Raw genomic sequence first — 20,445 nt, 5'->3', positions numbered from 1 at the left:
GCTACGAGGGCGTCAGCGAGTTCTTCACAGACCTCCTGAACCACGTGGCCACCGTCCTGCAGGGCCAGAGCGCAGCCACGGCGGCGGCGGGGGACGCGGCCCCGCTGAGACACAGCAGGCTCCTAGCGGAGCAGGCGGGCGGCCTGGCAGGCGAGCGGACGTGCAGCTGCAGCAACCTGATGGGCCCGGACCCCCCCTGGACGGCAGAGGCCGACGCGGGCGGCGTGGGCCCGGGAGGCACCGCCAAGCTCCCGCACCAGAGACTCGGCCGCACCGCCGTGTCCCCCAGCTTCCAGCAGCACTGCGTGGCCTCGCTGGCCACCAAGGCCTCCTCCCAGTAGCCGTGGAGCCCGGGACCCAGAGGGCGGCGCAGGCCGCAGAGTGTACCTGCTGGGCCGGCGGCTCCCGGCGGTGGCGCTCCGACCGAGAATTCCCAGCGATCTGATTCTTCTTCCTCTTCTTTTTCTTCTTCTTTTTTTTTTTTAATTTTTAACCCGATAAGGGGTGGTGGAGGGGGGAGATGGCAAAGAACCCCAAGTGGTCCAGCCTCGGGGGAGATGGACGTCCCGCCGGATGCCTGCTGTGCAGATGTCTTCACTGGGTTTACACTTGCTGTGTCTTCAACACTAGGTCTGAGTGTAAGGTGGGGTGTGTGTGTGTGCGCGCGCGTGTGCATGTGAGCGTGTGTGTGTCCATCCACGTCTGTTCGTCTCGATGGCTGCTGTGGATCAGGCCTCGGGGATCCCAGAGGGGAGCAGGCTTTTAGTGGCTGAGCAGAGCGAGTGAGGGGTTCCTTCTCTCTCTCTTTTCTCCAAGCCCCCTGCACCCAGGCCAGGCCCTCTAGTTGTCCCCCTCCGACTGGCCGCCTCCGCAGCCTTGTGAGGAACAGGGCCTAGAGCCCCAGCCAGGTGTGCGGCTGTCCCTCCCAAGAGCAAGTGAGAGGCACACCTGCTGTTTCCTTGGGGGATTCTGTGCAGGGGGTCTGGGCTGTGGTCCGCCTGTTGCCTGCTCCCAAAAGGGAAGGAGAAGGAAGTTTCCCGGGCGAGGCCAAGGCCTTGAGTTGGCTTCTCTCCACGTCCAGCTTCCATGCAGGGTCCCGTGCAGCCCTGCAAGGGGGCCTCCTGCCCCGACCAGGCACTGCTCCCCAGGACCCAGGACAAGACTGCCTGGTTGGGAGCCCCCGGGCTGATCCTGCCTGTGCCAAGGATTTGGGCCGCAACTTTGGACAGATCGCCCCAGGAGTTGCTGGGCCTCTGTGTCCTTATGTCTGTTGAGCGTTTGAGCCCAGAGAACTCGGAAGGGCAGGCATGAGGCCCCAGCCCCCGACGGGGCAGCCTGCTTCTCTGAGAAGTCAGCCTGATGCACCTCCCCTTGGCCTAAAGGTGTTCGGGGGGAGCTGCCTCTATGCGTCACGTCTTTCCACACCCGCCCAGCGGGCCTGCCCACCCTTCCCGTACTCACTGTAAGCCCTAAGCACTAAGCCAGCCAAGTGTGAAGGGAGCTGCAGCCCCAGAGGGTAGGAAACCGGTACCCCCTCCTCCATGAGCCTCAGCCCGGCCCCCGATGGCAGCAGATCCCGTGGGCCGCTTGGTTCCCAAGGTGCAGCGGGCAGGCCACCCACCCCTCCACAGAGAAAGGGGCTGGCCAGGGGCTTTGTCAGCCTGGATCAGGGTGAACCTGGGTGAGATGCATAGGACCCTCTGAGCATGATCTCGTGTCTTCAGATATCCCTTCACTTTGAGCAAGTCGGAAAGCCTCTGGGCTGTCCTGCATGGTCTGGTGAGGATGGTCCCAGAGAGGCTGTTGGCCTGGGCATTTGGAGGTACCTTCAGGCCTGGCTCAGCAGGGGTGTGGGGGTCACCCACCTTCAGGAAAGGAAGGGCTGGGTGGTGGCCGCCACCGAGCCGGGGCTGGGCCTAGGGGGAGAGCTGGTGCCATCAGAGCGCCCGGCTGGCTTGGAACCCGAGGGCCCACCAACTAACTGCGTTTACACGACTTGAGTGTTGAACCCCGATTATAATGTCTGTATGGCGCCTTTCCTAGCCCAACCCTGAGCCCCGGGGAAGCAGGAAAGCGCGACTGGCCTCTTGCACTGCTTTGTCTCCAAAATAAACTACTGAAATCAAACTGCATTTCACATGTGTTTACAGATGTTGCTGAAAGTTTATGCCGTTCTCCTGGTCTGTTCTTGAAATTCCAGTCCCTGTCTGCCTCAAGAACAGGTGGGGGGTGGTGCAGTGTGACCCCTGATGCCAGGTTGGGGCCCCTGGCCAGGTCGTGTTCCTGTGTAACTTAGGTGTACCCCTGCCCCCACCCCAGGGTCACACACTCTCAGGTCCAGGGCCCACAGATCCAGTAACCGTTACCCACTGGCCTCGATGCCCGCGGCAAGCAGAGTGGCCGCTGCTTCTGGGGGCGGAAACTGAGGGGTGGGGTTCCCCTTCATAAAGACCTGGGAGCAGCAGGTGGCGGCAGAGGGAAGGCCCCCTATGAGAGCAGGTGGGCCGCTCCCGCCTGGGCCGGTGAGCACCATCCAGCAAACACCGTCTCTGATCAAGGGTTTCAGGATCAGAGACGAGGGGAGGGGCCGTCGGTGGGGAGGAGTGTCAGGTGGGTGCACTGATGGTTTTGGGTCCTGGGACGCGCTTCCATAGAGTTCATTGCCCCTCAGGCCTGGCGGTTTCTGCATCAGGGAAGGAGCCACTGACATGCACCTGGCCTTGGCAGCCTCTTCCCCAGAGGCTTGCTGGTGCTGCCCCCGGGTCAGGGCCGCTGGGAGTGGTCTGCTGTGGTGTGCGTGCGTATCACTTGGAGCCCGCCCCGCCAGAACCCCAAGGGCAGTTACAACTCTCATTGCCAAGCATCTGGGTGGTGCCGGGGGGGCGGGCGTGGTGGGGGTGTCAGTGGCCGGGGCTGCTGGAGGCACTCCTGATGTCAGGGGCTCCAGGAGCAACTGCCAGGGCCGAATTTTGGCTGAGGCCCTGGGTAGGTCCAGAGGGTCACGTGCAAGATCTCTGCCCTGGGCAACCTGGAGCCGAGGTCTGGGGTTAAGTTCTGCTTACAGGTGCTTTGATTCTAAAATGATGTGACTCCACAGACATCAGGCCCCAACCGAGGGCCGGCTCTTGGTATCTAACCTCTTCCCAAGGGCCCCGTGGAGTCTCCGGTGTGGCGTCCTTCCATTCGCGGAGGGGCCTGGTGGGTGTGCCGGGCCGGAACCGCTCTTCGTAACATGGAGGTGGACACAGCTGGAGCCCTGGGGAGTCCCACGGTGCAGCCTCTCAGTGGGCCTCAGTCAATGCTGGAGAGAACAGCTGTGAAAAGGAGTTCTTCCCTACCCAGAATCCTGCCCGTGGGCCTCGTGGAAGGTGGAAGGCCCACAGCCAGAAACGAGCTTTCCAGCCATCGAGGATACCCAGCAGTTGCCTGCCATGTGGCCACTCTGAGAACAAAGGAGACCATGTCCTCATCCTCTTCTGGAAGCTTGTTGGCTCGGGCACTCACACTGGCCATCGGCCATGCGGCAGACGAATGGCTTCACATGCGTCCCTGGGGTCTGCATCGGCTTTTCCTCTGTGCTCTAGAAAGTGATCATTCGCCCGGCGGGGTCCCCGACAGCCCCTCACCCTCCATGGGCCTGGCCCGGAGCTGCAGAGACCTGGAGCTGCGCGCTGGCTGTCCTGAAGGCCACGGGCGCTGATCCGTGACGAAGTTTCAGGGCGGCTCCCTCCCTCAGCCAGCCTGGCCCGGCCCTGCCCTTCCCTGCCCTGCTCCGCCCTGCCCGGCCTGGCCCTGCCCTTCCCTGCCCTGCTCCGCCCTGCCCGAGCCCCAGCCTGACGTGATGTGGCTGAGACTCCAGACCCGTGATGCTCTCACAGGTCCTGCCTTCCACGAGGAAGGGCCTGTGCTTCTGCCCCTCGTCGCTGCGCAGCGTGGCCAGTGTGATCCCGGAGCGACACCCCCAGCCTCCAACACAGACCGTTCCGCAGGACCATTAGGGTGGTCGGACCTGGGCACTCCTACTTCTGGTTCTGAACACCGGCCCTGCCCAGCCCACCTGGAGCCTTTTCCAGAAATGGTTGCGTTTCTCCTTTACTTCCAGACTGATCATGACTGGTGGCTTGGAGGGGCTGTCCCTTCCCCACAGCCTGGCTGACCTCCTCCTCCAGGGCTGTCTGTGGGGTCATCTGTTTTCTCTCAAAACTCTTCTCCCATAGCGACTTCACCCCAAATCTGGCGGTTCCAGCTGTAGGGACACCTGTGCTCTGTGACCAGCACTAATGCTCCGATCCTGTTCCCACAAGCCACAAGCGACATTGACCGGAACCCCAAGCTGCCTTGTGCTTGATTGTGTACAGACATACGCTGTTTCTGTGCTTAGACAGACTGTACATAAGATTGCTGCTTCTGGAAAAGCCAGGAAACGTCCTCCGGCTCTTTTGATGGGGCTCTGTGTTCTGTGTGAAAAAAATTTTTTTTTTAAATTTGTCAGAGAGAGAGAGAGACAGCACAACCAGGGGGAGAGGTTGGCAGAGGGAGAGGGAGAAGTGGGCTCCCCACTGAGCAGGGAGCCTGATGCCGGATTTGATCCCAGGACCCTGGGATCATGACCTGAGCCAAAGGCAGACACTCAACCGACTGAGCCACCTGGGCGCCCCTGTGTCCCACGTGATGACAACATAGGTGGCCATCTTTAGGATGGGTTATTTCAGGGACAAGGCGACCCCGTGTTCTCTTTAATGGGTTGTGGTAGCAGATGTTTTGGTATCTGACCGCCTCGTGGAATACAGTGTGGTGTTGCGTGTGTTATTTCTCGAACTCTCGGGGGTCAAGTGCACCCTTGAAATGTGTGAAGAAATAAACAGCTTAGAGCTCCAGCCTCAGAGGGTGTCCATCTCTGCCTTGGGACGGTTGGTGGCAGCAGTGGGCAGCCCCTCACCGGCCTCACAGGCGAGGCCTAGACCTGCCAGGACCCTTTGTTCAAAGACCTTGTTTCATCATCATTGTGGTTTTATGGTCCAGGCTGCCCGGGCCCTTGGAATCCTCATCACCATCTGAAGAGGAAATTATACGTATTCTCCCCATTTTACAGCCAAAGAAACTGATGTCCAGAGGTACAAAGTCACTTGCCCAGAGTCCCATGGCTAAAAAGTAGCCCAGAAAGGAGTTGCTCCAGTGGAAGTAAACCTCCACTTGTCCCTTTGCCTAAATCCACCCCCCACCCCCAAGTCAAGGGGGGAAATATCCACAGAAACCAGAAAGCCCAGAGCAGATTTATTTTTCCTCAGATAAATTTTGTACAGAATATATTACAGTTAGGAGGTCTCAGCTTTCACCAAAAGGTCAGAAGTTATTGCAGTTGTGCCCAATGGCTCTGACGGTGGAAAGGAAACTTCTAGAAAGCTGCCTGTGTCCAGAGAGAAAAGATCACCATTTAAAGTCGTGGCGGGGGCGTGGTGGGGTGGGGAGGGGGTCTGCCCTGCAGAGGGCGCACTGGGGCGGGAGTCAAGAGCAGGAGGAAAGGAGTGAGGGGGGCAATGGGGGAGCCTGGGCTTGGGCAGGCTGGGAGCAGCCTCTCTACCAGAAGCAGCACCCGGGCCGTCTGGCCAGGACCTGCAAAGGGGACAACAGAGCCGGGACCACTGGCTGCCTCGGGGCCCTGGCTGGGCCGGGGGTGGCGGGTGGGGTGTCAGCCCCGCCGCAGCGCCTGCAGCTGGTGGGCCACCTTCTCCAGCTCCGCCTCGATGGCTGCCAGGCTCTCCAGCTCCTGGTCCTAGGAGAGAACACCACGGCTCCGGCAAGGGCTGGGCCAGCTGGTGGGCGGCGCAGTCTGCCAGATGGGCTGTGCCGCTGGCCAGCTGTGTGACCTCAGACAGGCAGCTTTGCCTCTCCGACCCTTAGGGCCTTCATTCATACCATGGGGATGGAGGATGCTGCCCTGCTGGGATTACTGAGGGTTACTGTGCACAAGAAATGGAGAGGGAACAGGGGCCCTGACCCCACACAGCCCCTGGTGGCTTCAGATCCAGACCCGCCTCTTCCTGAATGGCTCTGGGCAGACATGGAAAATGAGGCCTCCTTGCCCTCCAGTGCTCCTCCCAGGCCCCTCACCCCAAGGCCCAGACTGACAGTGACCCCAAGGGCAAGGCCAGGCTTCCCTGATGGAAGGTCCGTGGGCCTTTGGCACAGGCTCGAGGGGATGAGAGCTGTCCTCCTCTACCTGCTGAGGGTGGGCCTGGATCTTTGGTCCCCATCATAGAGGCCCCCAGCTCTGGCTGCCAGGGTGGTTCAGGGCAGAGGACCCTTCTGGGAGCCCTGCTCTGTGTCCCAGCCTCAGGAAGATTCCAGGACCCCCTGAGCCCGTACTGATGCCCACAAGCCCATGCCCCAGGACTCGGAGCAGGAGTCTAGGAAGGCCATGCCCCCACACCCAGTCTTGACCTGCTGGGTGCCAGGCTGTTGAGGACAGCCACTGGGGCCGCTTGGAACAGATGGACAGTGGTTGTCATGGAAATAGGGACCTTGGAGCCTTCTGTCTTGGAGTAGCCCCGGGGGCATGATTTTGGTGATGCTGGAGCATTTGTAAGAAGACCCTTGGGTGGTGTGGAGGGGACCCTGCCCTTGTCCTGTCCACATGGCCCTGGGGTCCCCATTTCCCCGCCCTGCAGTCCAAGCTCCCTCTGCCTGTGGAGAAGGCAGGCTGGCAGGCACCTCACGGCACCCTGATCTCTCCAGCTTCTGTGGGTGAGGAAGGGGGTGGCCAGAGGTGCCCTCGCTTGTCCTGGTCCAGAGCTAGGGGTGGAGGGCAGTCTCCCGGGGACATTGACAGATGACCTCTCCTAGCTCCAGCTGCCCAGGGATGTTCCTCTCAGGCTGCCAAGAACCTGGTCCCCACAGGGAGAAAGGATTGGCGCCCGGGGAAGGGACCGCACCCTAATCTGGAGGGGCAGTGAGCACTGGGGCCACGGAGAGGTCCCAGCCCCCGTGGGGCCCTGATTCCTACCTGGGCACTGAGCCTGGACCACAGACCCCTCAGGCCTCCTCCAGCTCTGAGCTGGCGTTGCCAGTCTGCCACAGACCCCAGCTCGCACCTCCTCACCTCCGGGGCTATGTCCCAGCACCCCAGTGAACTAACCAAGGATCCCTGGACACGGCCAGGTTTTGAAAGCTCGTGTGTGTTCTGACCATAATAATGAAGTAAGCAGAAAGGATTCCTTACCCCCATTTCTCACATGGGGGAACCACAGACGCTCAGTGAAGGACAGCAACCCACCCAAGGTCACACAGCTAGGAAGAGGCAGAACCCCGGGCCTTCTGGAGCATCTGTGCCCCCTCCCCGACTCGCCACCAGGTGCTGAGGTCCCACTGGCCCTGGTGCTGCCCCAGGGGACAGAGGCAGGGTCTGAACCTAGGAAGGGGGGTGCCTGGGCTGCCTGGAGGCCTGGAGAGGATGTTGCTGGATCAGCCCACCCCCAGGAGCTTCCCAGGATGCCACATGTTCTTTCACGACCCCTCCTCCCAGGCCCCCCAGCTCTCTTGGGGCCAGTGGGCTCCCCTCACCCCCAGACCAGACCCTGCCAGGTCCTGGCCTTGCCAAGCTTCCTGAGTCGACAGCTCCGCTCTCAAACCCGCAGACTCCCTCTGTCACCTCCAGGGCTGAGACCTACTCAGTGCCCCAGGGATCGGCTTCCCCACCCTCTCCTGCTCCCGTAATCTGAGCATTTCCCCCTCCTGCCTGCGGCACTCGCGCCCTGCCCTGACCCGCCCCACCCCTGCCCCCCCCCTGCCCCAGCTGTGCCCCAGCTGTGCCCGGCTCCCGCAAGCCCCCACCCCCCTCACCCCCGCCATCTATGTGCCTCTCTCTTCTCAGACCCTTGGGGACTGACTGTGTCCCCTCCGTGGGGCAGGGGGGCTGCATGTCTAGCTGGGCCCCACACTCTGGAGGCCTGGCCTGGGGCCGGCACCCGCCCCATACCAACCTCTGGTCTGCGGTTGGCGCTGCCCTCCTCCTCCTTCTTCTCCTCCGGGTAGCTGCGCACCTGGAGGGGCAGGCCCGCCTCCACGCTGTCCTCCTGGGAGGACGGCCTCCAGCCTCGACGCAGCTGCAGCTCAGGGCCCCCGAAGTTGTAGGCCCGGGCCCGGAAGGAGAGCTTCATGGAGCGGTCAGGGTCATCCTCCTCATCCTCCCCCTCCAGCCGCTTCTTGGCCGTCAGCTCCTTGGCCAGCTGGTCCATCTTGCTCCATTCCTTGGCGTCCTCCCACTTCTTGGAGAGCTGCTCCTCCTCCTGTTCCCGCTCCAGCTCCCGGTTCTTCCCGCCCTGGAAGGGGCCTTGAGGAGCCTCTGTCATCTCCTCCTCCTGCCGGGAGTGCTCCCGTTCCCCTTTCCCCTGGGGGCGCTGAGCCTCCTCAGCCCCAGACTTCCTGGCTCCATCGACGGCCAGAGCCTCGGACCAACCTGGAGCAGCTGGTGGACAAGAGCAGGAGATTGAAGGAGGGACCACCACTTCCCCGGTCCCTGCCACTCCCTGGGGCCTCTCTGGCCATTGCTGCGACCGCAGACCGCACTCAGGGTCTGTGATTCCACTTGGAGGAAAAATCATCTTGGTAGAACACTTTGCAAGACCCTCTCAAAGCTCCGAGGAGTAGGCTGGCGGGAGGCTGCCTCTTCTGTGTGCCGTCTCCCCCGGGAAGCCCTGATCCAGGGGCCACCCAGCTGGGGAGGGAGGAAAGGCCCTGAGAAGGCCCTCATGAGTTGCCAGGAGCTCTCATAAACCCTGGGTGAAGCTGACACTGTCCCTAGACTAGCCTGTTTTTACCTGTCATGCTGTCCCTCTGTTCCCAAAGCCCACCCACCCACCCAGCCTGCAAAGCCCCTCTGGTCTCCTGGCTCGGAGGGGAGGGGCTTTGTGGAACAGTGGGAGATGCAGGGTTTTGGAGTCAGACAAACCTGGGTTGGAATCTCAGCTTTTACTGCAAATTAGCAGTGTGACCTTGGGCAAATTACTTAACCTCTCTGAGCCTCGGTTTTCCATCTGGGAAATGGAGATACTACCTACCTTTCCGGGTTGTTGTGAAGGTGGAATGCAATTGTAGATGTGGTCCTTCTTCCCACCCTCCCCCTCTCCCTGACACACTTGTTCGGTCTCAGACATCATACATACTCTCGCCCCTCTGGATCTCCTTGTAGTCAAGGCTTGAGTGGGGGTTAAATGCCTCGGTGGGGCCTTCTTCAGGGACCACCTTCTCTCCAGCCTCTGCACCCTCCTCCTCTTCCTCTTCTCGCTTGGTCTGCTGCCCTTGCTCTGCATCCATGCCCTTCTCTCTGTCCACCAGGCCCTGTGGAGGGCTCTCGCTGTCTTCCTCGGCCTGTGGGCCTGGGTGTTTCTGGCTGGGAAGTTTGTCTCGGGGGTTGGTGTTGGCGGCCTCCTGCTCCCCCAGGGCCTGACTGTCCTCCTCAAACTTGGACCCCTGGCCGGGCTCCGGGGAGGCCTGGGGCCTGGCTCCATCCGTGTCTCCACCATTCTCTGTCTCTTTAGGATCTCCTCTTTTCTCCGTAGCTTCCTTGGAGGACGCTTCTCCCATTGCCTCTGCAGAAACAACAGGCAGGCCCTGAGGACCAGGCTGCACACGGCGGCTCCCGAGAGCCCGATTTCACAACTTGGTCCTTGTGTCTTTTGGTTTCCATTAAGTGCGGCCCAAGACACTCATGCCAGGATTAGCATTGCCCACTCCGTGTCTGGGTTTGATCTGAGCACAATTGGGAGATGTTTCTTTCTTTGGAATTCTACTTCTTAAAGTAGGAAGTGATTAAACAAAACCAAAACAAAACAACCACCACCTTGAAAATGGCCCCAAAATTGAAAATTAGGACATCAGCTTAATTGCTATATGACCTTGGGCAAATATCGTAACCTCTCTGTGTACAAGGCACCATTACTGCAACTTCGTTCTCCCTTCCACGCGAGGCTTGAGTGTCCTGTGGAAGTGCCCCATTCCTATTTGTACAGTTTCATTAAAAGGCATTTTCTGGTGGCTGCCTTTTCACCAGTAAAAATACCTCCCAGCTCTAGAATAATTACTGTTGGACCAAGCGCTACCAAGTGCATTCCACCATTTGTCCGGGACCCCCCGGTGATGGTGTTCCCATCCCTTCTACAGAAACTCTCCCCTCCGACTCTCAGACAAGTCACACGACTTCTCCATGCTCACACCCCATAAGCAGCAGGGCCTTGGATCCAAGTCTCCAAATGTCAAGTACAGGGTGCTCTTTGCACCGACACACAGCTGCCTCCCCCATGAAAGCTTCCAGGTGGCCCGGATAGTAGATGTCCACTGAGATCCCTGATCCTAGAACCTGGCCTATCCACCCCCCCTCCCACGTGCTAACAGCAGGCCCCTCGGGGGCCATTGATGACTGTTTCCAGACAGGAGGATGAGTACTGGGGCATCCCCTTGATCTAGCCCATGCTCTCTTTGACCTTTAGAAGCTCTCTGGTTCCAAGAAAGATGACCCAGTTTCATTTAGTGTTTGAGACGCATTCTGGGGTCCTCCTACAACAGGACCCTCCCGCGGCATGACCAAGTCCCGGGTGGACAGGTGCTGCGTGGTGGTGGGGGGCGCGGGGGAGTGGGTTCTGCTGCAGTGGACTCTGGGAAAATCCAGCATCAAGCCTGCCCTCCTGCCAGGCCAGAGACTTCCTGCCCTGATTGTGAGCCCCTATGGCAGGCAGGCGGGACTGACCTGGGACTCTGGAGTGAGATAGACCCAGATTCCCATCTCTAGTTACACTGCTTACCTTGGACAAGGTACTTAAAACTCTCTGGGCCTCAGTTTCCCCCATTTGGACAGGGAAGATCAAAATGATAGCTAGGTACTTCATAGTGCCTAAAGGAGGGGGTCCTTGACCCCTAGGAATCTTTGATCTTTTAACTACTGTTCTTATCTCCTACTCTCCTCTCTCTCCAGACTCTGGCTAGACTGGCCGGCTCTGACCTTTCAGCTCGGCCTGGTCATTCTGTTTCTCCAGAGCCTCTGAGAGTTCATCCTCGAAACTGTTGTGTTTCTTCTGATGTGCCCTCTCCTTGGCACCTGGTATGAGAAAAGGGGAAGGGGGAAGAGAGAAAGAAAAGGAGAAAACAAGTTCCACTTAGCCACGCCCAGCCTTGGCATTTTTGTGAGTGTGAAGGCTTCCATTTCCTTATCTGTAAACAGCAGGTCAGTTTCAAGCCTGCCTAACGGGACACTGAGGGGGCAAGAGCTCCAGGTTGGCGGGGGGGTGGGGTGGGGTGCTGGCTGCCCCTGCCCCCTCCCAGTTTCCCAGCTGGGAGCCATCAGGCCACCACAGCACCTCTCCCCACTCACGTTTCTCCCCTGGGGAATGAGAACAAGCATTGTCTGCTACCTTGGACAGCCACAAAGACTCAGAGGGACCAGAGGGTCCCAGGGATGGGAACGGGGGGGGGGGGGTCCCTCTGCTCCTGGTAGTTAGGGGGACCCTGCATCAGGAGACTGCCGTGACTGCTATTCCCCTCATGGGCAATCTTGAACCAGGCAATCGCTGCTCCCCTGTACCCCGTAAATCCAGGTCCTTAGGAGAAGGCCAGGCAGGTGACTGAGCTCCAGCCCCGGGCTGCCACCTGCTGATAATCCACACATCTCTCTCCCTGTGTTGGCCCCGGGCTGCTGCTACTTCCTCTGACTATCCCCATCTGTGCCCAGTTCTAGATGATGGGGTCTCTCAGCCAGGCTAACTCTGCAGACGCTGCTGTGATTTCCCCAAGCTGGGAATTGCGGGGATGGGAGCAGATGTACCTGCCACAGTGGCTGCAGGCCAGGGAGTCTACCCAGATTTGACCCCGGGCAGACCTCTGCTTAGTCACTCCTCGCTCTGTGATCTGGGGTAAGTGGAGCTCTCCGAGCAGCAGGTGCTCACCTACAGGAAGGGGCTGCCACTTGGGAAGCCCTAAGACAGAGGTACTCGGAAGTCGCTCTGAGAGTGTAGAAGAGGGAGTGGACGGATGGCTGGGTAGGTGGACGGACAGGCAGACACCTAGCTACATCCTGTACTCTTTTAACAGAAAACAGTAATAGGGACACGTCTTGAAAATGGCTCATATTGGATACACACACATCTGTGTGTACATAGACATTTCAGGACACCTCCTCCTAGAACAGTCTCTGTTGACACTATCTTTAATTATTTAAATGTAATACGTTAGTCATTCAATATTTAATTTTGAAATTATCATATTGCAATAAAATATTTAATGTTTAGCTAAAAACAAATCCCACCAGGTTCAATGGAGATGAAGTGAGAAGCAAGGAAGAGCCATGGTTCTAGCCAGCACCTGCTCCATGCCGGGCCCTCACCCAGACGCCTGGCACCTATTCTCACAGGTGGCCTGGTCCGTCGCAAGGGTCTCAGAGGGGGGCTTCCCAGAGCTGCAGCAGCTTTCGTGCCTCCCACCTCACCTGAGACCAAAGCCCAGCCCTGAAGATAGACCCTTACTTCCTTTGGAAACTGATGCGAAATTCCCGACGGAGGGCCCATGCTGGGGTAGAGGCGCGGGGCCAGGGGCCTGCCCCTGATAAGCAGCCGCTCCCCACAGGGCATCAGCGTGGGGCAGAGGCAGGGCCAGAACCCATTTTTTTTCCAGCTTGCCAGGGAGTCTGTGCCTCCCGTGAACCCAAGAAGGAATCTGTGGGTGGGCATCTGACATCAGTCTAACTCTCCAGGCTCTGCTTAAATACTCTCAGTGACAGGGAGCTCACTACCTCACAAAGTCACTCCAGTCCCAAGAGTGTCAGTGGATTTTCTTAATCTTTTAGAGAAAGACATACTTTACTCTAAAACATGCTGAAAGTCTGGTCTGAGTTTGGGGGCAAGCAAGACCTTGCTGTCCCCATCTACCCTTAGCAGAAGCTCACAAGGGGAAAGGGGTCCCTCCTCCTCTCTCCTGGAAACCAATTTGCTCTTCAGTTAAAGGGGTCCTCTCTGCAACCTAGTCTTAAAAGTGTCCCCCACTGAAATGACTGGTCCCCAGAGATGGCGGGGTATTAGGTGAGCCGCATCTGGTCTTGGCATGTCCTTAACTTACCGTGTGACCTTGGACAAGTCACACGCAACCTCTCTGGGCCTTAATCTCTTTAACTATATCCATGCCAGATTGGACCAGGTGGCAGGGAGGAACCCACCTTTCTGTAATTGCAGGGCGATAACCGAATCAGAGAGAACTAGGACCTCGCTCAAACTTCCATCCTGGTTTTCTCTCAATTACTGGAATTTACCCAGATTCCTAAGCAGGGACTGGAAAATACCTTGGAGAGCAAGGTCTTGGAGCTCTTTCAGCAAATTCTGATGTCGCAGGATTGAGAGAATCCGCTCATCTGCAATGAAGGAAAGTCGTTACGGGTGGTTTCCAGAGGAGAGCAGAGAAAGAGATTACCATCAACATTTTCAGCTGAGCACAAGGAATTTATTTTGGAGACTCCAAACCTGGGTGGCGGCCGCAAGATCGGGTCTTGAGATAGCACCGGAGGTGGCCTCCTTCACAAGCAGCTAGCACATCCTTCGGCCTCAGGAAGGTCAGCTGCTGGCCCGGCCCCCAGACATCACCCAGGAGACGCCAGCCCCGCAGGGGAGGTAGGGGTGTCCCGCCCCATGTGTTTGCATCTCCGTGTCTGCTCGAGGGTCTACTCCACCTGGACTACCCTTTCTTGATTTTTCTACTGATTTCTAACTTTCTCTGAAAGTCCAACCCCAGCCCTCCGACAGCTGGGTAAAACTTGACTGCTCGGCTGGAAACACTTTGTCCTTGCCCTGCCCACCTACAACAGTCCTTTACTCATCACAAACCTACAGATTGTCTGCCGGGTGCCAGTGGCTGTTCAGGGCTCTGGGGACATAGCAACACAACATCTCTGTCCACAGGGTGGACAAGGTGACTTGCTGTTCTGGCCCTGGTTTCATTCTGCCCGGAATTCTAGTTAATTGTGCTCCTCTCTGTTCTGTCTGCTCATCTGTAAGCTCTGGGAGCACAGGGCTGTGACCCTCTCATCTCTCTAGACCTCTCCCTCACTAGCACAGGCCAGGCCAGGCACTTGATCAGTGACCGTTGAATTAAATCACTGGGTTCTGTCCAAAGTCACACACCCATATCCTCACTCCCCAGCCGCATGGGCCCAGCCCCTCCCACCCCCAGCCTTTGCCCGTACCTCCTCGGAGTGTCTCGAAACACTCCTGGCTGACAGGCATGGGGCTGGGCTTGGACAGCGTGTCAGAGATGACCTCAACGATGCACTTCATCACCTAGGAAGAGAGTGGGGGCGGGCTGGGGCTGGTTTGTGTATGGGGCTCGCGCCCCCGCCCCGAGGCTCAATGTGCCCTGAGGGCAGATTTCTAAATAAGAATATAGGGGCATTTGCTTTTGTCTTCAGGAGTCCATGGATGCCTGTGCCCAAGATAATCTGTGTTTTTAGCCAAACAATAATAGCAATAATAGAAACACTTTATATGGTGCTTACCATGCACCAGGCACCCTGATCTTCTGGCCAGCAGCTGCCCCTCTCCTGTGGGACATGGTGGGTGTGGGTACCCAGTACCCACTAGCAAGTGTTTCTCTAGATGGGGAAGCTGCTGCTGGGCATTGAGGTATGTCTTGCAGAAGTACTTTAGTCTTGCGGATGGCGACAAAGTCAGCTCTCTCCAGGGAGTATTTCTGGACTGCCCAGAGACCAAAGACCTTCCCTGGCTCTACCCTGCCTGGAAACAGGACCGGGATCCCTGTCTCCTAAAACCCATCATGTTGTTACATGCAGCGAGTCACAGCCTCACGGTCTGGCTCTGTGTTCCCCCATGGGATGGATCCTGTGGCTGGACGAGGGCACACAGCAGCTACATCTGGGTGCCCGTCCCAGCAGCCAGATCTCTGAAAGTTCTGTGCAGCGGCCAGCAGGTGCTGTGGCTGGCTAACCAGGCGGCTGATAAATGCTTATTTGAAGGTAGGGCCAACTGCAGTGCGGTATCCTAGCTGAGTGATCTTGGACACAGGACTTGACCTCTCCGAGCCTTGATTTTCTCATTTGTATGATGAGACTTTCCCAGCTCCCCTCCCAGGGTGATCAGAAACAGAAGGGAAAACACTCTACAAGGCGTGATGAGCCACACACACCAAGGGAAGGATTTGTAAAGTTGAACCTGCTTCAGCTGCTGAGAGCCGGGCAGGGAAGCAGGAAGTGTCAGACATGCATCAGGCGGTGCTGGCGGGGAGTGAGGGGGTGGCAGGCTGGGTCTATGGGATGCCAAAGCAACCCATCCAAAAATTCAGGATGGCAAACCCTCAAACAGTCTCTCGAGTAGTCACAGCATCGTAGGATGGAATAGTTAGGTCTTCACCAGTGGATACAGTGCTCCTGACCCCAGGCTGCTGGGTAGCGTATGGGGACCAAAGAGTCTCCTGTAGAGGATCTGGTAGGAAAGACCTTGCAGCCTGTACCCTGCATCGCCCTGCAACCGGGGACCTTACCCTGGGAATGTCAGATGACCACCAGGCCACGAGGACAGACTTAGGGAGAGAGGAATTGGGTATGGTTCCCAAGAATAATAAGGAGCTCTGAGGGGAAACTCCAGGTGCTCATTAACCGAGGGCCTGCTTTTTGCCCGGTGCCTCCCATCTAGGATTCCATCGCTCACAACTTCCCTCAAGGGAAATACTATAGATGGGAAAAGTGGAATCCTCTTCAGAGAAGTTAAGGAATTTTACCAAGACCACACAGTGTAAGAGTGGAAGAGGCATATACAGGCCTGTCTGAAGTAAAACACAGGAAATATAATTGAGCAAACAGAGGTTGGAATTGCTTTGATGTTCTGGGTTGAACCATAGCCTCTCCAGAATGGAAGAAAGCACTTCCTGAGAAGTGAAGGGTAGAAACTTCTCTGGGTCACAGCTGGGGTGTCTGTGAGCACCAGAGACTGTAAAAACAGCCCCAGCCCAGACATGAATGAATTTCAATTGTGCCCCCCAACAGAGAGTGTCTCGCAGGCTGCAGAGCCCCCCAGCTAGTATCTCCTAAGGCCCTTTCCTGGGTGACATCCCCTGGCAGTCCCAAACGGCCAGGACCCTGGGTACGGAAGCCATGATCAAGAGTCTTTCCATCGGGGCCCTTTGGGAGATCCAGGGCTGGAGTGCCTATACGGTGGGGGTGGGGGTTGCTAGCAGAGTCTTGGGAGGAGGGGAAGATCCAAGAGGGAGGCCAGAACCAGAGAAGTGAAGACTGTCCCTGTAGGTCTGGGGACAGCCACAACCCAGAACCACAGGAAGTGCCCCCCAGCAGCTCAGGCTGGGCATTGCCAGATTTGGAGGGTTCAAAGCTATAGGCCTGGCACCTTGGCCCTCTAGCTAAGGCACAGGCCCCATCGGCAGTGTACCCAGCTCAGAGGAAGCTGGGGAAGTCCCCACAGCAGGACGGCAGGGAAATCTACAGTCTTTGATATCTTCTTTTGCAAGCTGTCCCCAGGCTTAGCAGCCGCAGTGCTGGCTCTTGGATTTATGCCAAACTCATTCCTGCAGCTAGCTGCCCAAAACCTGACTGTGAGGTGTCCACTGGAGCCTCCTACCCACCATCACAGGGCATCCCCATACCCCTTCTTACCTCGGTGTCCCCTTTATTCATAGGGCTGTTCACAGGAAAGGCAATGACTGGGGGAAAAAAGAGAGAGAGCTGGGGTGACTCTTCTGCTCTGAGGGGAGAGCCCAGTCCTTCCTAACTGGGTTTATAGGGGGCCCATTCACCCCAGTGCTCCCCCTCAAAACTGCCCCTACCCGATGAGATGCTAGGGTTGATTTTGTTTCCCTTCCCTGGCTGCTGCCCCCATGGGGATGGTCCCCAGAGGCTGCACTGAGCTCCCTAACGCTTCCCTTTGGGAAAGCACCCGCTCTGGGGCCCGGGGGGTGGGGTGGGGATGGGAGGAGCTGAAGGCTAGTGCTATGAAAACAAGGCCAGCAACTGAGTGGGATTGGGGTGGAGAAGGAAGTGGAGAGAGGAGGAGAGACCCCAGAGGTGTGGGGAAAGAGACGAGGAGAGGGAGGATTGTGAGAGATGATAGGGAGATAGAAGCCAAGGGCAGAAAAAGGGGGAGAGCAGGAGCAGGGAAAAGAAAGAGGCCAGAGTGGGAGCCGGCCACAGCTCTCCCATCTCCCCTAATGACCTTGGCCAGCCATGGCACGGAGCCAGAACTGGCCCAGATGCAGTGGAGACGTCCAGCCCAGACAGGGGGTTGGGGCGCCAGGGGGTCCTGTCCCGTGGGGTCAGGAGTCAGGCCCAGAGAGTCCGGTCTGCGGGTTTGGCGCCGAGGGTACTATGCCGGGTGAGCAGGGAGGCGGGGGCGCTGTCCGCGGTGCTGACAACTCGCCGCGCCGGAGGGGAGGGACGAGGGGCGCGCATTGCGCTCTGTGCCTGGACCTCAGGGCAGGCAGGGGCGCCGAGGACCCTCTCCCACGAGACCCCGCGCTCGCTCACCTTGCCCGGCGCAGAACAGAAGCGCCAGGACAGCAGCGGAGCGCATGGCGAAGCCGAGGCGCCGAGCAGCTGGCGGTCTGGGGCTGGGCACGACAGGCACCTTGGCGAGGGCTGGCTGGACGGGCGACCTGGGAGGGGGTTGTGGCGGCGCTGGCGCGGATTGGGGGCGGAGGGCTCAGCTTCCCAGTCTGCGTCTCTCTGTCGGTCCACCCACCAGCCTCTCTCCACTGGGCTCTGGTGCTGCAGGAATTTATATACCCCCGACCCCGGAAATGACGTCATCGGGACCGCCCCAACCCCTTTTCCCACCCCTCTGGGGGTCCGGCCGCAGCTCGCTCCTCCCTCAGCCTCAGGCCTCTCGCTTCTGGTGTCCGCCGCTCACCTGCCTTGGGTCTGGCTGCGAGGCGGTTATCTGGCTTCCAGGAGGTGACGAGGGGCCTCGGCTAACCCTCCACTCTTAGAAGTTTCCCCGAGTTGCTGTGTCCGTGGGCAGATACTCCCAGTCTCTGGGCCGCGTGTTCCTCCAATGTCCCTAAAAGCTCTAGAGCACTTACCATGCTCCTGAGTTCCCTCTGTGGGGACGCCCCTGCCCTGATAGAGTCTGGAGGCTGGCTCACCACTCAGGGCTCCCTCAGATATCTCAGGAGTCCTAGAGAGAGGCCTCTCTCTCTCTCTGACAACCCATTTTTGTGCCTTCACAATTTGTCATGGTGTATATATGTATTAATTTGAAAATGTTTGGTCACCATTGCTTCCACAGCGCTGAGTGGGGCAGCTGGCACAGAGTTAATGCATTTAATAGATAATTATTGAACCTACCGATGGAAAGAAAGGTCCAGCCAGGGATGAATGAGTGAATCCTGCCTGGGCTCTGGCTGTTGTTGGACAGCTCTCATGCGGGGTGGCGGGGCAGGAACAGGGGACAGCTCTTGGTATCAAACCAAAATAAGAGTTGTAACGTGGACTCATTAGCCCTAGGATGACCTTCTTGCTGCTGGTAACCGACTGTGTCTCACGTCTCTTTGAGTGTTCTCAACATCTGAGTGTTTCATGTGTTAGGTTGGTTTCTTGGTTTGTGTCTTTCTGCCCTGGGGCCACATTGCTACTCCCAACCTAGATGACACATTGGAAGCCCTTTGCCGCCTGAGCCCAGTGCCCTCATGAACTTGGTAACTGGGCTAGGGTTTGGCACCAGTTGGCATTGTCCAGACTGTCCTTCTTGCGAGGCTCTCCCCGCATCTGCTGCTGTTATTCCCTACTTCCTGCCCCAGCCTGTGCCCACTCCTGCCCCTAAAGGAAGACCTGGCAGGAGCCCAAAGGACACTGAAATGATCCTTTTCATGAATTTATTCTTTCATTCAACCACTATTTGTTTAGCACCTACTGTGTGCTTTGAACACCCTAGAACGGCACTCAGCTCTTCTAGGTGCTGAGGATACAGCAGTGAACAAAGAGACAAAGGTCTGATTCTTATGACGTTTACATTCTAAAGGGTAAAGACAGGCAATGAATAAGTAAAGAGGGGAAATACACAGCTGTCAGGTGGGGACAAGTGCTATGGACAAAAATGAAGCAGGGAAGGGGGATGGGTGTGTCGAGGGGGAGGGGGCTATGTTTTAAATGGGGTGGGTCTGAGAGGTCTTGACCAAGGAGGTTTGTTTCAGCAAAGATCTGAAGGTGAGGAGGAAGGAGGTTGCATGTGTCCAGGGACAGGGGGCTCCAGGTAGAGGGAATGGCAAGTGCAAATGTCTAGTGGAAGGAATGTGTCTGACATTCCAGGAATAACAAGGAGATAAAGCGAAAGTGACCTGGAAAATACAGCTGAATAGTAACACACAATCCATCTCAAAAACTTGGAAAATGCACAGAAATGCAGGAAAACACCATACTGACACCACCCAGAGATAGGCATCAATAATTTTTAAGTATATACAGTATTCTATAGTCTTTATTGAGGCAGCTCCCTTCGTAAAACAGAGTTTCCAGTGAAAGACGTCAGCTGAGCCCTGACAGATTACATGCACCAGGCCCTTCTGATGTGGGGTCCCCCTGACTGGGCTGCAGATTCCTCTCCGGAGTCCTATCCTACAGACTTACCCGTGTCCTGAGCATAGCAGCCCACCAAAATTTATTGTGTGCCACAGTTGTTTTGACTAATGTATAGACAGATTTCCTGGTTTGTTTGTTTTTTTGTTTCTGTTTTATCATGAGATTGAAACAAGTCAAGCTCCACTTTTCACTCTAATTCTCTTGCTTTTTCTGCCCCATCTGCAGTTTCTTCCTCTCATGAGGTCTTGAACCCCTCAAAATCATCCATGAGGGTTGGAATCCACTTCTTCCAAACTCTTGAGAATGTTGATATTTTGACCTGTCCTGGTGAATCATGAATGCTCTTTTTTTTTTAAAGATTTTATTTATGTATTTATTTGATAGAGAGAGGGTGAGACAGAGCACAAGCTGGGGAGTGGCAGACAGAGGAAGAGGGAGAAGCAGCCTCCCTGCTGAGCAGGGAGTTTAACTTAAGTTTAACTTTCGAGTCACCCAGCCACCCTGATCACGAATGTTCTTAATGGCATCTCAAATGGTAAATCCTTTCTGGAAGGTTTTCAGGTTACTTTGCCCAGATTCATCAGAGGAACCCCGATCTATGGCAACTCTAGCATTTCTGTCATGTATTTCTTAAATAATAAGACTTGAAAATCAAAATTACTCCTTGATCCATGGGCTACAGAATGGATGTTATGTTAACAGGCATGAAAACAACATTCATCTCATTGCATACCTCCATCAGACCTGTGGGTGACCAGATGCACTGTCAATGAGCAGTAATATTTTGAAAACAAAACAAAACAAAACAAAACAAAACTTTTTATTCCTCCTTGAGCTGTACGTTTCAACAATAGGCTCAAAATATTCAGTAACACCTT

General features: G+C 56.9%; 2 protein-coding genes across 3 annotated transcripts in view; one reads left to right on the top strand and one right to left on the bottom strand.

Annotated features, from left to right (window-relative positions):
* The window catches only part of LOC111148744 (inositol-tetrakisphosphate 1-kinase), a 165,601-nt gene extending 165,115 nt beyond the window's left edge, over positions 1-486 (top strand). The window contains exon 11 of the mRNA XM_022505534.1: positions 1-486. Within this exon, the coding sequence (XP_022361242.1) occupies positions 1-341 (341 nt within the window). The 3' untranslated portion in view covers positions 342-486.
* Positions 487-5,689: 5,203 nt separating this feature from the next.
* On the bottom strand, positions 5,690-17,742 carry LOC111148674 (chromogranin A). 2 transcript variants are annotated; one of them, XM_022505445.1, is made up of 8 exons: positions 17,519-17,742; positions 16,652-16,698; positions 14,216-14,309; positions 13,319-13,387; positions 10,994-11,089; positions 9,162-9,587; positions 7,980-8,455; positions 5,690-5,773 (listed from the first exon to the last, which is right to left on the bottom strand). In XM_022505445.1, exons 1-8 carry the CDS (start codon positions 17,562-17,564, stop codon positions 5,690-5,692), a joined length of 1,338 nt encoding a protein of 445 aa, XP_022361153.1. In that variant the 5' UTR covers positions 17,565-17,742. The 2 variants fall into 2 exon arrangements, with proteins under 2 accessions (XP_022361153.1, XP_022361154.1); XM_022505446.1 differs by lacking the exon at positions 9,162-9,587.
* Positions 17,743-20,445: the final 2,703 nt, after the last annotated feature.

This window comes from Enhydra lutris, unplaced genomic scaffold, assembly GCF_002288905.1.
Source record: "Enhydra lutris kenyoni isolate GAN:26980312 unplaced genomic scaffold, ASM228890v2 scaffoldscaffold20, whole genome shotgun sequence".
NCBI lineage: Eukaryota > Metazoa > Chordata > Mammalia > Carnivora > Mustelidae > Enhydra > Enhydra lutris.
Note: the sequence above shows the minus strand (reverse complement) of the source record. Positions and strands in the feature narration are given on the sequence as shown.

What these genes read in the sequence shown, in the direction of transcription:
- LOC111148674 (XM_022505445.1), bottom strand. Translation starts at nt 17,564, where the DNA reads ATGCGCTCCGCTGCTGTCCTGGCGCTTCTGTTCTGCGCCGGGCAAG. An exon ending in TGACCAGGCCGAGCTGAAAG is followed by an intron (nt 9,588 to 10,993) that starts GTCAGAGCCGGC and finishes TTGTTTCTGCAG; the next exon opens with AGGCAATGGGAGAAGCGTCC. An exon ending in GCGCCAACCGCAGACCAGAG is followed by an intron (nt 5,774 to 7,979) that starts GTTGGTATGGGG and finishes GTTCTCTCCTAG; the next exon opens with GACCAGGAGCTGGAGAGCCT.